The sequence below is a fragment of the Microcaecilia unicolor genome, chromosome 3, assembly GCF_901765095.1.
Source record: "Microcaecilia unicolor chromosome 3, aMicUni1.1, whole genome shotgun sequence".
Classification (NCBI taxonomy): Eukaryota; Metazoa; Chordata; class Amphibia; order Gymnophiona; family Siphonopidae; genus Microcaecilia; species Microcaecilia unicolor.
This window is the reverse complement of record NC_044033.1, coordinates 527881434-527899099: the sequence shown is the minus strand read 5'-3', so window position 1 is coordinate 527899099 and position 17666 is coordinate 527881434. Positions and strand designations below refer to the sequence as shown.

General features: G+C 44.7%; 1 protein-coding gene and 1 long non-coding RNA gene across 2 annotated transcripts in view; one reads left to right on the top strand and one right to left on the bottom strand.

Annotated features, from left to right (window-relative positions):
- Window positions 1-17666, bottom strand: part of LOC115467326 — a 145740-nt gene that overhangs the window by 20222 nt on the left and 107852 nt on the right. The window lies entirely within an intron of this gene.
- Window positions 4888-17666, top strand: part of LOC115467323 (probable inactive peptidyl-prolyl cis-trans isomerase-like 6) — a 63489-nt gene continuing 50710 nt past the window's right edge. Inside the window, exons 1-2 of the mRNA XM_030199194.1 lie at window positions 4888-4956; window positions 8600-8695. Of these exons, the coding sequence (XP_030055054.1) occupies window positions 4891-4956; window positions 8600-8695 (162 nt within the window). The 5' untranslated portion in view covers window positions 4888-4890. The remainder of the gene's footprint in view (window positions 4957-8599; window positions 8696-17666) is intronic.

Below are 17666 nucleotides of genomic sequence, written 5' to 3'. Positions count from 1 at the left end.
AGGTTATTTTGGTCTTCACTGGTCCAAACTTGCTTTCCTTCTGCTATCACCATCCAGCTGGCACATTTAGACTGACGCTGGACAGAACTTCTGCACGAAGGAAGCCCTTCCCTCACTATTTAATATCTCTCTGTGAAACAGTAGTAATAAAAAAAGGCAAGTTCATTTTTATAATATACCACTGCAATCCACAAAAGAAAAGGCGAAAGTTCCCACATGCCATCTTTTTCTTTTGATGTAGGCACAGGACCAATAAAAGATTTTAAATGCTCCCATGTTTCAACCTAATTCATGTTTAATGTGGGATATAAATATTGTAAATAAATAAATAGAAACTCTGAATGTTGAGCACTTGCTTCTCATAACGATGTCTGTTTTAGTTAGGGTTACCATACGTCTGTTTTTACCTGGACATGTCCTCTTTTTCAGGACATGGCCGAGCAACCTGTTGGCGAGCCTAAGGGTGTCCTCCCCTCCCTTACTGTAGTGCCCTGGTGGTCTAATGACCTTTTCAGGGCAGGAATGAGCCCCCTCTTTTCTGCCTGGCGTGGCTGCAGATGGTCTTGTTGCCTCCCGGCCCAGTGCTGATTCAAAATGGCTGCCGAGAGTTCAAGCGGTGGCCTCGCGAGACTTCTGCAGAAGATCTCTGCATGATTAATATAACACGTGCTAGGGTGTCCCTATAACCAGCCCCTCCAAATGACACACTGATTACTATTTATAACAAATTACTACTCTACCTCTGAAAAGTTATTACGTTATTATACTTCCTCTGTGTACATCCGTATGCTTCACAAGCTGGCATGTTTGAAAATAAAGTGAGATTAAATAAAAATGCTACCAACAATAAAGAACGACAACATAGATGCAGCAGCTCCAAGACATAGTAACATAGTAGATGATGGCAGAAAAAGACCTGCACGGTCCATCCAGTCTGCCCAACAAGATAAACTCATATGTGTATACCTTACCTTGATTTGTACCTGCCTTTTTCAGGGCACAGACCGTACAAGTCTGCCCAGCAGTATTTCCCGCCTCCCAACCACCAGTCCCGCCTCCCATCACTGGCTCTGGCACAGACCGTATAAGTCTGCCCTCCACTATCCTTGCCTCCCAACCACCAACCTCTCTTCCCCCACCTGCTCCGCATAACCAAGAAGGTTAGATAGAGAACAGGAGATGGTATAAGGCTATCTAGCCCATTATATGGGTTGAAGCCAGTAAGCGGAGCCACAAGTACACCCAAAACAATAGCAAAAGATTATTAGAAATAATGGACTGTCTATGCATGGTCCATCTGTAAAAAGTCAAAAGCTGTCCCTGTTGGATAGTGTTATAAACAGCCCCCAGATAACCTGAGAACGTATACAAAAAAAAATAACTTATAAAACCAGATTTGGTGAAACAGACCTTAATTAATTTATTATTTCAAAATACTCCTTTGCAAAGATGGGTGCCTCTGGAAGCAAGAGGCAGTCCCCTCCTTAATGTTTAAAGGTTATATACCCTTTCTTTCTGGTTACATTCAGTATCTGCCCCTAAATTTCTCATTGGATATTGATCTCATTTACCAACCCCTAATACATCATTGTTAATTATCATATGACAGTCCTCTAAACATTTTCCATCACCCAATGTTAGTTCTGCTTGATCTGCATTTTTGTATCTTTAAACCTTTATGTAAGAATTTTGCATAGTTCAGCACATGGCATGTTCCACCTTCCATAGTCTTACAGCATCATGGTCTCATGCTTAGATACATTGTTCTTTCAGTTCTTTGGGCTTCTTACCCCTCCTTTCTTCTCTCTCTGCCTCAGCACTTTTATCACTTTGCACACATTACTTTAACAGAGTTTCTTTTGTTAATGATTTTAAAAAGCTATAATATGGTGGTTTCTATTAGGCAGGGCCTACAGAAATGTAGTCCATCCCTAAAGAGTTCCTTTCTACCAGGGCATAAGTTTTTTTTTTGTAATTATGTTAAATGAAAAAGCAATCTCTCTATATAAAAGGCACCTCCAACGTTCTAATGAAGCCTCAGCCGGAAGTTTGAAGCGGTCTAGATATCCGGTTTCCCCATGAGTGTCTGCCCCGCCCTCGCGTCACAACGTGATGACGTTGAGGGCAGAGCAATGACACTCGACGAATCTCGATCTCTACCTGCCCCTCGGCGGCCATTTTCAACAGGCAACCGGCATCACGGAGCGCCAGTGACAGCCGCGGCCAGGCAGGAACATGGATCTTTACTGCCTGCCACGAACATTTCCTAAAAAACAACCACAGTGGATGGAGGGGCAGGTGAGACAGCAGGGTTGCTAGACATGGGTGTCTGCTGGGGGGGGGGGGGGCAGGACGAGAGCAGGGTCGCTGGCATGGGTGGCTGCAGGGGGGCAGGGGGAGATGAGGGTCACCGCTGCACATAGGTGGCTGCAACGGGGCAGGGGGAGAGGAGGGTTGCAGGACTTGGGTGGCTGCAAGGGGGCAGGAGGAGAGGACGGTTGCCCGACATGGGTGGCCGCAGGGGGGGCAGGGGGAGAGCAGGGTGGCTGGAGGGGGTAGGGGGAGAGCAGGGTTGCTGGCCATGGGTCGCTGCAAGGGGGGCCAAGGGAGAGGAGGGTTGCTGCACAGCAAAACCTTGCTAGCGCCTGTTTCATTTTTCACAGAAACGGGCATTTTTTACTAGTATATACATATTTCTCACATCAGGCAGTGCCTTAAAAGGTGGAGAACAAAAGATTTTTTTTACTTATTTGAAAGCTTTTTAATTTATTTGCAAGTGTCCCATATGTAGATATACATTTCATGACATCAAAACAATTTCACTAAAACAGCTTAAAAATCAGAAATGATTATAGCTGGGGGAAACAGCACTAATAAAGGCTGTATTTTATGCTCATTTTTCTACACTGTTCTATACAATACAGTAATACATGGCCAAATTTCAGTGAGGGTATCTTGTTTACTGATGGGTTTACCTTAACAATTGTTGTAATTTGCCTTGGGAAGCCTGGTGTTATAAAGATTGGAAGTAAAATTAAACTCTCCTTTCATTGGGGCACATGGAATCACATTTTCACCTCATTTCTTTTGTATAAATTCTGTTTTTGAGCATGTTTCAGGGACAAGTGTTTTTTTTTATAATTCACAATATTAAATAATTTTTTTCTTTCATGCAGATCTCTTATTTGTTTAAATATAACTAAATGGGCTTTAAGCTCCTAATTCAGTCAATTGGTTTTCTTATATTTTGCCCTTGTGGTGGAGGGCAGCGGACTTTGATCCTGGGGAACTGAGTTCAATTTCCACTGCAGCTCCTTGTGACTCTGGGTAAGTCACTTAACCCTTCATTGCCCCAGGTACAAATAAGTACCTGTATATACTATGTAAACCACTTTGAATGTAGTTGCAAAATCACATAAAGGCAGTATATCAAGTGCCATTTCCCTTTCCCTTATACTGTGCCAAAACAGGAAATACAGTGAGACAGAATAATAGAGTTCAGTAATATCTCAAAGTTATTAACATTATAATTGTGTTCACATTTGGGTAATAACTGAGAAAATGCTGTGGAAAACTGACTTGAAGAAGGAATAAATATATATCACAGAACTGGAAAATGTTGGCACATTTAGACTGTCTCTGGACTTCTGCATGAAGGTAGCTCTGCCCTGATTATTCAATATCTCTTTTTTAAAATAATAGAAAATATTACGTGCATTTTTATAATATACCACTGCATTCCACAAAACAAAAGGAGCAAGTTCACAGAAACCACCATCTCTTTCGACCTAGGCACGGGAGGGGGGGGGGGGTAGATTTTAAATGATTCATGATTAATGTGAGATATAAATGTCATAAATAAATGGATAGACAGAAACTCTGAATGTGGAGCATCTGATTCTCATAATTTGATGTCTGTTTAGTGGCCCTTTACCAGGAAAAGAAAAAAAATTTCTGCATGAATATAACACATGCTAGGGTGTCCCTAACCAGCCCCTCCAAATGACACACACTCCAGTGACATAGCCACAGGTGGGCCTGGGTGGGCCAGGGCCCACCCACTTAGGGCTCAGGCCCACCCAACAGTAGCAGATGTTTAACAGTAGCTGGTGGAGATCCCAAGCTCTGTCAGCTGAAGACTTTCCCCTAATAGTAACAAAATTCTACTCTCCACCATACCGGCACCTGCACATGCTCAGTTTTCAATGCATGCCTGCTGCAGACTGCCAAGGTGGAAAGAAGCATTTTCCTGCCAGCTGAGATATTTTTTGGTGGTGGTGGTGGTGGTGGTGGTGGTGGTGGGGGGGGGGGGGGGGGAAAGAACATTTGGTGCCCACCCACTTCTTACCTAGGCCCACCCAAAATCTGTTGTTTGGCTACGCCCCTGACACACTCTACCTATGTACTTCCTCCGTGTATATATGCTGCACAAGCTATCACGTATGAAAATATAAATAACATTACATTAAAAATGCTACCAACAATAAGGAACCACAACGTGGATGCAGCAGCTCACACAGGTTTGCTCGCTTTGTTTTGAGTGTACACAAAACGACGGCTGCGCGGGGAAGGGGAAATAGAAACTAACCTAAGTGGCTTCAACTTTTTCATTTCATCCCGTATGCAGTTGTTATCTTACCTCCTTGGGCAAGACCGCGTTCTGAACACACTTGCCTCTAAGGTGTGAGGGGAGGGGAGAGGCGCGCGGCGCTCTCCAAGGCAACCTCCGATCCCCGCCCCGCAGCTGCCTAGAACAGGTTTTAATTCGCCTGCCGGACTTGACGTCATCTCCCGACTCTTGTGATTGGAGTTGCCGTGGAGAGGGAGCTCTTTGTTTACTGGTCGCGCGAAGTGTAGCTGTGTCTGACTGTCTGTGTGTGTGAGTAGACGATGGAGCTGCGGGTGGTCGGTCACATGACGGAGGTCCCCTTCCACGTGGCCAAGAGCGCCGCAGAGGTGGGAAAAAGAGCGGGAAATCCGCTGCACACTAGACAGTCGGCCTCGTCTGAGGCCTGAGTCCAAGCAGCGGAGCGCTAGTCGTGGGGGGGGGGGGGGGGGGAATGGAGACCCCACTACTACAATAAATCACTTCTATAGCGCCATCAGTCGTACGCAGCGCTTTACAATTGAACATGAAGAAGACAGTCCCTGCTCAAAAGAGCTTACAATCTAAATCAGGACAAACAGACAGGACCAAAAAGGATAAGGGAAGGACAGACAGAAGGACACATAAGGATAAGATAAAAGTTACAAGTCAGGAGTCGAAAGCAACTAAGAGAGATCTGCCTAGTGAACGGAGTTCTAGGGAAGGAGTGCAGGGAGAGATGAGGGTGGAGAGGTAGTGAGGGGCTGCAGAGTGAATGCACTTATAGGTCAACAAGAGGAGCTTGAATTGTATACGGAAACGGATAGGGAGCCAGTGAAGCGATTTCAGGAGACGGCTGATATGGGCATAACGACTTTGGCGAAATATTAGTCGTGCGGCAGAGTTTTGAACACATTGAAGAGGAGAGAGATGGCTGAGCGGAAGACCTGTGAGAAGCAAGTTGCAGTAGTCTAAGCGAGAGCCAGGGCCTGGGACATTCCCAGGGGCAAACAAGGAGCAGGAACCGGATTCAGGCTCTTCAAAACGGAGCAAGGACACTCGATGTGTAGTTAACTTTTATTTGATGGCGACTGGACATGGTACCGTGTTTCGGCACATACGTGCCACAGTGGCGTAGCCAAGGGTGGGCTCGGGTGGGCCCTGTCCCACCCAATAGCAGTACACCTATGATGTGGCTGGCAGGGATCCCTAAGCCCCATCAGCTGAAAACTCCAAACAACTGTCCCTCCTGCATACCTTGTAAATAGCAGATCTTCGCCTGCAGTGCGCAGTGACTGATGCATACTGCTTGCACCGGCACTACAGCCTATCCTCTGATGTATTCCTGCTTATGCGGAAACAGGAAGTTGCATCAGAGGGAAGGCTGTGGGGCCCATATGAGCAGTGTGTATTAGTTGCTGCTCGCTGCCACTGAAAATCTGCTATTTAAAAGATATGCAGTGCCCCCCTAGGGTGCCCAGTTGGTGTCCTGGCATGTTAGGGGGACCAGTGCACTACGAATTCTGGCTCCTCCCATGACCAAAGGGCTTGGATTTAGTCATTTCTGAGATGGGTGTCCTCTGTTTCCATTATCGCCAAAAATCGGGAACGACCATCTCTAAGGTTTTAGATTGTAAGCTCTTTGAGCAGGGACTGTCCTTCTATGTTTGAATTGTACAGCGCTGCGTAACCCTAGTAGCGCTTTAGAAATGGTTGTTGTTAAGGTCGACGTAAATGTGCATAGTGTTTTGCAGTTGAGCAATTGTGGTTAGTATATGCTTTGAGCAACCACTTTATTCTTTGTTGTATGATACATATCTAATATCTAAATTTAATAAATGGTATTAATTGTGACTATTTTATTTTTACTTATTTTTTTTCTGTGTTAGACAATTATGGATGTAAGCTCCACCCTGGCCCCACCCCTAACCCCGCCCCATTTAGCCTCCCCAAACAGTTGGGCCACCGACCGCCTATGACTATAATGCCTTTGTATCGCTCCATGGTGCATCCGCACTTTGAGTACTGCGTTCAGTTCTGGTCGTCGGATCTCAAAAAAGATATAGAGGAATTAGAAAAGAGTCAAAGAAGAGTGACCAAAATGATAAAGGGGATGGAACTCCTCTCGTATGAGGAAAGGCTAAAGAGGTTAGAGCTCTTCAGCTTAAAAAAAGAGACGGATGAAGGGATATATGATTGAGGTCTACAAAATCCTGAGTGGTGTAGAATGAGTAGAAGTAAATTGATTTTTTACTTGTTCCAAAAGTACAAAGACTAGAGGACACTCAAGGAAGTTACATGGAAATACTTTTAAAACAAATAGGAGGAAATATTTTTTCACTCAACGAATAGTTAAGCTCTGGAACTCTTTGCCAGAGGATGTGGTAACAGCGGTTAGCGTATCTGGGTTTAAAAAAGATTTGGACAAATTCCTAGAGGAAAAGTCCGTAGTCTGCTATTGAGACAGACATGGGAAGCAACTTCTTGCCCTGGGATTTGTAGTATGGAGTGTTGCCACGATTTGGGTTTCTGCCAGGTACTTGTGACCTGGCTTGGCCACTGTTTGGAAAACAGGATACTGGGCTAGATGGATCATTGCTCTGACCCAGTGTGGCTACTCTTATGTTCTAAGCAAGATTGAATCAGCCACACTAGATACCTGCTTCTATATTCACTGCTAAAACTTGACCTCATAATATAGCCATGGTGCAAAGTTTCCAGAATTCTGACTACTACTACTACTACTTAACATTTCTAGAGCGCTACTAGGGTTACGCAGCGCTGTACAAATTAACAAATAAGGACAGCCCCTGCTCAGAAGAGCTTACAATCTAAAGGACGAAATGTCAAGTTGGGGTAGTTTAGATTTCCTGAGAAGAGGTGTAGTGATTAGGTGCCGAAGGCGACATTGAAGAGGTGGGCTTTGAGCAATGATTTGAAGATGGGTAGGGAGGGGGCCCGGCGTATGGGCTCAGGGAGTTTGTTCCAAGCATGGGGTGAAGCGAGGCAGAAAGGGCGAAGCCTAGAGTTGGTGGTGGTGGAGAAGGGTACTGAAAGGAGGGATTTGTCAAGAGAGCAGAGGTTACGGGTGGGGACATAAGGGGAGATGAGAGTAGAGAGATAAGGAGGGGCTGCAGATCGAGTGCATTTGTAGGTGAGTAGGAGAAGCTTGAACTGTATGCGGTATCTGATCGGAAGCCAGTGAAGTGACTTGAGGAGAGGGGTGATATATCGGTTGAGGCGGAAGATAAGACATGTGGCCGAGTTCTGGATGGACTGAAGGGGGGATAGATGGCTAAGTGGGAGGCCGGTGAGGAGTAGGTTGCAGTAGTCAAGGCGAGAGGTAATGAGAGAGTGGATGAGAGTTCGAGTCGTGTGCTCGGAGAGGAGGGGGCGAATTTTGCTAATGTTATAGAGGAAGAAGCGACAGGTCTTGGCTATCTGCTGGATATGCACAGAGAAGGAGAGGGAGGAGTCGAAGATGACACCAAGGTTGCGGGCAGGTGAGACAGGGACGATGAGGGTGCTATCAATTGAGATAGAGAGTGAAGGGAGAGGAGAAGTGGGTTTGGGTGGGAACACAATAAGTTCCGTCTTGGCCATGTTTAGTTTCAGGTGACGGTTGGACATCCAGGCAGCAATGTCGGATAAGCAGGCCAGTACTTTGGCCTGGGTTTCCGCAGTGATTTCTGGTGTGGAGAGATAAAGCTGGGTGTCGTCAGCATAAAGATGATAGTGGAAACCATGAGAAGAGATTAGGGAGCCTAAGGAAGAGGTGTAGATTGAAAAAAGAAGGGGCCCAAGGACAGAACCCTGGGGAACTCCAACAGAGAGCGGGATAGGGGAGGAGGATGAGCCATGAGAGTGTACTCTGAAGGTACGATGGGAGAGATAAGAGGATACTTTTTTTTAATCATTAATACAATTGTATAGATTCTTGTTGTTGACTGTATGTTTCTCCTCTTATATTGATTTGTATTAATGGGAAATGTTTGTTTACATTCCTTCTTTTAGGCTCTGCAGCAGTCTTTTGACAACAACTTCATAGATGCTTTAATACAACCTTTACATGAATTTGCCTGGAACCTGTTTTTAGAAGAGAAAAAAAAGGTACTTTATTAGATATTCTTATTTGTCTAGCTTTTTCATTTTATTTTTTATTTTCAACTAGTAAAAAAGGCCCGTTTCTGACACAAATGAAACGGGCGCTAGCAAGGTTTTCCTCGGAATGTGTATGTTTGAGAGAGTGTATGTGAGAGTGACTGTGTGTGAGAGAGAGAGTGAATGTGTGAGTGTGAGAGAGAGAGAGTGAGTCTGGGTGCGAGTGTGTCTGTGAGAGAGAGTGTGTGTGTGAGAATGAGTGTGTGCAAGTGCGTATGTGAGACACAGTGTGAGAGAGAGAGTGTGTGTTTCACACAGATACAGTGTGTGTGAGAGAGAGAGTGTGTGTGAGACACAGACTCTCTGTGAGACTGAGTGTATGAGACCAAGAAAGCGTGTGAGTGACTGTGTGACACATAGAGAGTGAATGTGATAGAGTGTTTGAGAGAGAGTGTGTGAGAGTGAGAGAGAGAAAGACATTGACTGTGAGAGAGAGAGAGTGTGTGTGTGACAGAGATACCTTCCCCCCCCCCTCTCTGGTGTCAGGCCCCCCTCCCTCCCTCTCTATGGTGTCAGGCCCCCCCCCCCCCTCTCTCTCTCTCTGGTGTCTGAGCATTACTGTGCTCAGACGGTGAGCTCTGACTGTGCTTCAAGGAACTGACCAATCCTATTTAATAGAATGCACCTCCAACATTCTGAAGCCGAGAAACTTCGTGTGGTTGGTCACTTCTGCTTGTGACGAACCCGGAAGTACGTGATGTCAATTCAGGAGATGGATACAGAGAGCAGGAATGCCTCAGCCATGCAGTCAGCTTCAGAATGTTGGAGGTGCCTTTTATTATATAGGAAAGGAACTGACCAATCCTATTTAATAGAATGCACCTCCAACATTCTGAAGCCCAGAAACCTCGTGTGGTTGGTCACTTCTGGTTGTGACAAACACGGAAGTACATGATGTCAATTCAGGAGATGGATACAGAGAGCAGGAATGCCTCAGCCATGCAGTCAGCTTCAGAATGTTGGAGGTGTCTTTTATTATATAGGATTACTAAGCAATGATCTAGCCTCTGAAATAGTGTTTCCAGCATGGTATTCCAAATTGGCAGACAGCTAGATTGATTGCATGGCTACTGTTTTTCATGACTTAATAGGTTTCATTCCCGGTAACCAGCCCGTGCTATGAGTGCTGCTGACCAGTTACTGGGACACAGGCAAAACAAGAGTATAGATGTTCAAAAATATCTGAAAGACTGTTTGCTTGTACAGTTTTGAAATCTAGTTTGAATAAACCCTCTTATTTTAATTCTACCTCTTCCCCAACAACCTTCCCGTATGTTTTACAGGCTGCTTAAAGTTCTGTGTATCAAAGCTGCTTTTAAGAGAGAAGTACCTTTCTTAAAAGAAGGGCACTGTGTCAGGCCAGTGGCTCAGTTGCAAATACAGCACACTGTCAGCAATCATTGTCTAGGGTTGGTCCCAGGTCCAGTTCGCATAGGCAGTGGGTTCTCAAAGAATACACAGTCCACACGGGTTTGGATATATATAAAGTATATTATATTTTGCAGATATATATAGGCTTACAGCACTTGGTACAGGTAAAAGGGTACAAGGCTGTCTCTGGGTGTGTGTTTAGAGTAAGAGAAAGAAAGGATAGGGTGTTGGTTCAGAGGAAGAGAGAAGCCTTGGAATAGGGCTGTCTGAGAATGGGGGAAGCAGAGCCAGGTGCTCTGGTGGCTAAAGATGGAGGTGTGCAGAGAAAGAAAAAGAAGAAACAAAGGCAGCCCAGCAGAGTCCTGTGCTGCAGGGAGAAAGAAAGAGAGAGAGATGTAGTGCCCAGGACACAGAGAAGTGCCCGGGACAGAGAGAGGGGGGAGCTGCCCCCGAGCACCATGTGCTCTGTTTTTATACCTCCAGAACAAAGGGATCATAAAACTTATCTTTCTTCCTAGCCATAACTCCGTTTGCTTTCTTTGAAGCCAGGAGAGGTGAGCAATTTCACAGGTTGTCCTTTTTGAAGTTACTAGTCATGGAGCCTCTGTGTCTGGCCTCCTTTGTTCTTGGAGAGAGCCCTGCGCCCAGATGGAACAAAAAGTATGCTGATCAAGAGCAATTAAACACAGGGCTAATAAGGCAATTTGTTCCATTTCATCCTCTGATTCCTGAAGGGGAGGGGGGAGAGTTCTCAGAGGTCAGAAGCTGGTTTAATATTATGTCAAGCTGGTTTCATATTAATATAAGTATGTCCAGCAATAATTTTGACTTCCAGGAATCCTGACACACACAACCACAGCGAAGGACACAAAAGGTCAGAGATGATACTCAAGGTAAGAGTTCTTTATTCACATCTACAGACTCAACACGGGTTGGTGTTTCGGCCAAAAGTACTGCCTCAGCAATCTCTTATCAGATGTACCTGGCGTGTATAATGTTTCTGTTTTTTGTAATTAATTATTAGTAGTTTTAACAACACACAGTGGGACAATCTCTCACGCATACAGAATTTTCACTGTCCAGCTGTGTGTTGATAAAATGTTATACACTACAGTTACATCCAATAAGAGACTGCTGAGGCAGTCCTTTTGGCCGAAACACTGGCCCGTGTTGAGTCTGTGGACGTGAATAAAGAACTCTTACTTTGAGTATCATTCGTGTGATCCTTGTCTCCTTCGTTGTGGTTGTGTGCTGGTCAGTCAGTTGCAAATACTACACATTGCCATGCAGAAGGCTTGAGTTTGATTATTTGTAGCCAGGTTTAGGGTTCATGTTAGGTTTTAGATGGAGCTGTAATTTGTGGCCCTTGACCAAAGACTTACCACAATGGTTGAGTTGAGTTGAAAGGAGATACAAATTAAAATAGAGGAAAAACCTGAGGAAATTGCGGGTCAAGGTTCTTGATGTCTTAACCCAACAGAAGCCAGTTCCAGTTCTGCTGATAATTCTAAGGTTAATAAAAACAAAACAAAAAAAACAATATAAGGTGATACATTCCTGATAGTCTTTCTAGATTGTTCTGACAAGTGGGTATATGCCCTCCTACCAACAGTTGGGAGACAGAACTACTGGATTGGCCGCAGTCGGGGACAGGATGCTGGGCTCGATGGACCTTTGGTCTTTTCCCAGTATGGCATTACTTATGTACTTATATAAACATTTGTGCAGCCTAGAACTCACCAGTATTTCTCAATCTCCTCAGCTGATGGTAGGTTGGTACCTGTGCAACCCTCATTGAATCTGGCCTGGGTTGGGTTCGCCCTTTTGGTCTCGTATGTTTTAAAATAAAATAAACTAGAGAGGGTTTTTACTCTGAGGAGCCTAATTTAACTGTGCTTGTTTTTCCTGTCTTGGGGGGTGCACCTTCCATTATTCGGGTCCCTCCCCCTGACCTCTTCTGGGAGTTGTCCTTTGCCGACCCCACTCCCTTCCCACGGCCGCTGGGAAGGGTTCCTTGAGTACCTCCCAAGAGTAGAAGGAAACCATCAAAGCAAGAGATATAAGTGCACTGTACCACATTGATCTGCTGGACAGTTAATTGCGGTATTGTAATGTACTGTTGCTGAAAAGGTGCTCTGGCAGAGCTTTCAGCCGGGTTTTCTTTCCCCTGTGTCTTAGCTCTCATTTCGGGGGGGGGGGGGGGGGTGGAGATATCCTTTGTTCAGCAGTGGGAAGCTTTCTGCTGGGTACAGTGGGGACTGTTGAGCCAAGATGGTTGCTTCTTTGGAGAAACCACACCACTATGCATTTCCTTAGCAGTCTTTACTCCGTTTGTTCCGAGTCAGCACTGCCAGCTTTGGGGTTGCAGGAGACTCCCACGGCGCTCTGAGGTCAGCTTGGGCAGCTGCTGACTTGCCCTAGCAGAATTCAGAGGGAAACACGCTGGTGGAAAGCACTGCATTTTGATTGCCTCGACTTCTACAGAGCCCTTTTCAGATGAACCTATTGAATTTCGGTTAATTGGTTATGGTGCCAAAACTGGCCCCAAATCCTTTTTCTGCCTGGTTTCGGTTTCAACCAAAAGGCTACAGCCATAGTTTCGGTTTTGGGCAAAATTGACTGTATGTTTTTGGTGGAAGCCAAAAATTTGTGTTTTGTCCTGTTTGTCTCCATTACTCCCCCTTGCCTACGAACAGGAGTTGCCAGTCCCTGGCTGTCGAAGGATGTAGTCAGACCAGGAGTGATCCTCGCTTGCTCCAGCCCATGCTGTCTCTGCTCTCAAAATGGCTGCCATAACTTCTAGTGGCAATCTCGCAAGAATGCTGCTTGAGGTCACGGCAGCCATTTTGAGAGTAGAGCTGACATGGGCAAGAGCGACTGGAGATCACTTCTGCCCTGATTACACCCCTACACCCCCAGGGATTGTAAGGTAATCTGGTGTGTGGGGGGGGGGGGGGGCTACTATGTGCATTCCTTTTTTTTAAATAAATTATTATTTATTTATTTATGTGATGTGATTGCAAATAATGTAGTTATGAACATAGCATAAGAATAGCCATACTGACTCAGACCAATGGTCCCTGTAGCCCAGTATCCTATTTGCAACAGTGGCCAATCCAGATCTCAAATACCTGGCAAAAATCCAAACAGTAGCAAAATTTATGCTAACAATCCCAGGGCAAGCAGTTGCTTCCCATGTCTGTCTCGAGACTATGGACTTTTCCTCCAGGAATTTGTCCAAGCATTTTTTTAAACCCAGATACACTAATCTCTTTTACCATAAGTACATGAGTACATAAGTAATGCCACACTGGGAAAAGACCAAGGGTCCATCGAGCCCAGCATACTGTCCCCGACAGCAGCCAATCCAGGCCAAGGGCACCTGGTAAGATTCCCAGACGTACAAACATTCTGTACATGTTATTCCTGTAATTGTGAATTGTTCCCAAGTCCATTTAGTAGTGGTTTATGGACAGCCTAACCCCTTTTTTTTTTATTTTTTTTTAAGAAAGCAATATATTTCAATCAGTTCAAAGAAAATACATAACAGGAAAATAATTATTCGAAATTTCTTGCTCAAGTCCACATTATTGAGACAAGATTCAAGTAATGGAATTATTTATAAACATAAATTTCAAAGATAGAGCACTAGATGATAACAGCCATCATTCCACAGTGTTTATTATATATTAAAGGGATATGATGTTTAAGTACCCCTATTTTTTTTTTTTTTTTGCCTTGAGGTAAGGAATGTTGTAAGCTGAATTGGATCAAAAAATACATATTTATTTGCCTGATATCTCACCACACACTTGCAAGGATATCGCAAGTAAAATGTTGCACCCAGCTGAGTTACTGCTGGTTTCATTAAAAGAAAAGACTTTCTACGTTTTTGTGTGTCTCTGGAGATGTCATAAGTACATAAGTACATAAGTACATAAGTAGTGCCATACTGGGAAAGACCAAAGGTCCATCTAGCCCAGCATCCTGTCACCGACAGTGGCCAATCCAGGTCAAGGGCACCTGGCACGCTCCCCAAACGTAAAAACATTCCAGACAAGTTATACCTAAAAATGCGGAATTTTTCCAAGTCCATTTAATAGCGGTCTATGGACTTGTCCTTTAGGAATCTATCTAACCCCTTTTTAAACTCCGTCAAGCTAACCGCCCGTACCACGTTCTCCGGCAACGAATTCCAGAGTCTAATTACACGTTGGGTGAAGAAACATTTTCTCCGATTCGTTTTAAATTTACCACACTGTAGCTTCAACTCATGCCCTCTAGTCCTAGTATTTTTGGATAGCGTGAACAGTCGCTTCACATCCACCCGATCCATTCCACTCATTATTTTATACACTTCTATCATATCTCCCCTCAGCCGTCTCTTCTCCAAGCTGAAAAGCCCTAGCCTTCTCAGCCTCTCTTCATAGGAAAGTCGTCCCATCCCCACTATCATTTTCGTCACCCTTCGCTGTACCTTTTCCAATTCTACTATATCTTTTTGAGATACGGAGACCAGTACTGAACACAATACTCCAGGTGCGGTCGCACCATGGAGCGATACAACGGCATTATAACATCCACACACCTGGACTCCATACCCTTCCTAATAACACCCAACATTCTATTCGCTTTCCTAGCCGCAGCAGCACACTGAGCAGAAGGTTTCAGCGTATCATCGACGACGACACCCAGATCCCTTTCTTGATCCGTAACTCCTAACGCGGAACCTTGCAAGACGTAGCTATAATTCGGGTTCCTCTTACCCACATGCATCACTTTGCACTTGTCAACATTGAACTTCATCTGCCACTTGCACGCCCATTCTCCCAGTCTCGCAAGGTCCTCCTGTAATCGTTCACATTCCTCCTGCGACTTGACGACCCTGAATAATTTTGTGTCATCGGCGAATTTAATTACCTCACTAGTTATTCCCATCTCTAGGTCATTTATAAATACATTAAAAAGCAACGGACCCAGCACAGACCCCTGCGGGACCCCACTAACTACCCTCCTCCACTGAGAATACTGGCCACGCAATCCTACTCTCTGCTTCCTATCTTTCAACCAGTTCTTAATCCATAATAATACCCTACCTCCGATTCCATGACTCTGCAATTTCTTCAGGAGTCTTTCGTGCGGCACTTTGTCAAACGCCTTCTGAAAATCCAGATATACAATATCAACCGGCTCCCCATTGTCCACATGTTTGCTTACCCCCTCAAAAAAATGCATTAGATTGGTGAGGCAAGACTTCCCTTCACTAAATCCGTGCTGACTTTGTCTCATCAGTCCATGTTTTGTATATGCTCTGCAATTTTATTCTTAATAATAGCCTCCACCATCTTGCCCGGCACCGACGTCAGACTCACCGGTCTATAATTTCCCGGATCTCCTCTGGAACCCTTCTTAAAAATCGGAGTAACATTGGCTACCCTCCAGTCTTCCGGTACTACACTCGGGAAACATTTGTATTTTCTGACCAAGGAATGTTTTATCTTTATTCTTAAAATACATGGACATTAACCACTGTTTATCAGGTGCCAGTGCCACTGTAACCATTAATGTTGATAGAGTTACATTTTCATTATCTGTTAATTCAAGTAAATCCGTAACATTCAATGGTTGTTCTTGGCTTGATATTATTTGGTCACTCCTTTCTTTAACTGGAAGATAATACACTTGGGTGAAAGGAGGGATCAGATCCTCCCTTACACCCAAAATTTCCATTATATATTTTTTCAACATTTCCCTAGGGGATATAACAGTTTGTTTGGGAAAGTTTAACAAACGTAAGTTATTACTTCTAGCATTGTTCTCAAGAGATTCAGTTTTTCTTCTTAATGAGGTCAAGTCTTTAATCATAGCCTCCTGCTGGGTAAGTAATCTTTTCATATCCAAATCTTTTTGTTCTTCTATCTGTTCCAGTTTACCTATTTTTAAGTCCATGTTGTTTATTTTTTCCTCTTGTTTTAACATTTCCTGGTTTAGTCTATTTATCTGTGGAGTAATTGATTTCCCTAGATCTACAATCAGAGTCCACAAAGAGTCCAGAGTAACTTCTGCTGGCTTGTGCATATCAAAAGAAAGAAGTGTTGGGCCTACCGGATTCATGCTCACAGCATTCCCCACCGAATTCACAGTAGAAATCGGTGTAGCCATCAAAGCTTCTTGCTCTCCAGCCAGTCGATGGTCTACCTCCCGACTTGAACCGGTCTCGCCGCTTCTGGGGGACCCATTCAAAGTCGTCTCTGACGGAGTGCTGCAGCCGAATGGCTGAGGGGGTGGTTCCCTTGTGTCGGGGCTGAGCGTAAGCTCTAGCCCAGGAGACGCCGCCGTGCCTCCATTCGCACCGGCGCGTGTCAGCGGGCTGCCTCCCGGCACTCCAAACACTGCGTCTAACCCCTTTTTAAACTCTGCCAAGCTAACCACCTTCACCACATTCTCCAGCAACGAATTCCAGAGTTTAATTATGCTTTGGGTGAAGAAACATTTTCTCTGATTTGTTTTAAATTTACTACACTGTAATTTCATCGCATGCCCCCTAGTCCTAGTATTTTTGGAAAGCGTGAACAAACGCTTCACATCCACCTGTTCCACTCCATTTATTATTTTATATACCTCTATCATGTCTCCCCTCCGGCAAAGAATTCCAGAGCTTAACTATTCGTTGAGTGAAAAAATATTTCCTCCTATTTGTTTTAAAATTATACAGATGTTCAAATATTAATCCGCAAACAAACCTTTTCCAGAAACGGGAAGATGATAGAACTAGACACAAAATGAGGTTGAAGGGGGGCAGACTCAGGAAAAATGTCAGGAAGTATTTCTTCATGGAGAGGGTGGTGGATACTTGGAATGCCCTCCGGAGGAGGTGGTGGAGATGAAAACGGTAATGGAATTCAAAAATGAATGGGATAAACACAAAGGAATCCTGTTCAGAAGGAATGGATCCACAGAAGCTTAGCGAAGATTGGGTGGGATCACCGGTAATTGGGAAGCAAAGCTAGTACTGGGCAGACTTCTACAGTCTGTGACCTGAAAATGCAAGGATAAATCTTGGTCAGGTATACGTATAAAGTAGCACATACGAGCTTATCTTGTTGGGCAGACTGGATGGACCGTACAAGTCTATATCTGCCATCATCTACTATGTTACTAGCAGGCTTATTTTCGAAAGAGAAGGACGCCCATCTTTCGACACAAATCGGAAGATGGGCGTCCTCACAGGGTCCCCCAAATCGGTATAATCGGAAGCTGATTTTGGGCGTCCCCAACTGCTTTCCGTCATGGGGACAACCAAAGTTTCCGGAGGCATGTTGGAGGCATAGCGAAGGCAACACTTGGGCGTGCCTAACACATGGGCGTCCTCGACCCATAATGGAAAAAAGGGCGTCCCTGACGAGCATTTGGATGAATTTACCTGCTTCAGTTTTTCTTACGACCAACGCACAAAAAGGTGCCTGAACTGACCAGATGACCACTGGAGGGAATCGGGGATCACCTCCCCTTGCTCACCCAGTGGTCACTAACCCCCTCCCACCCTCAA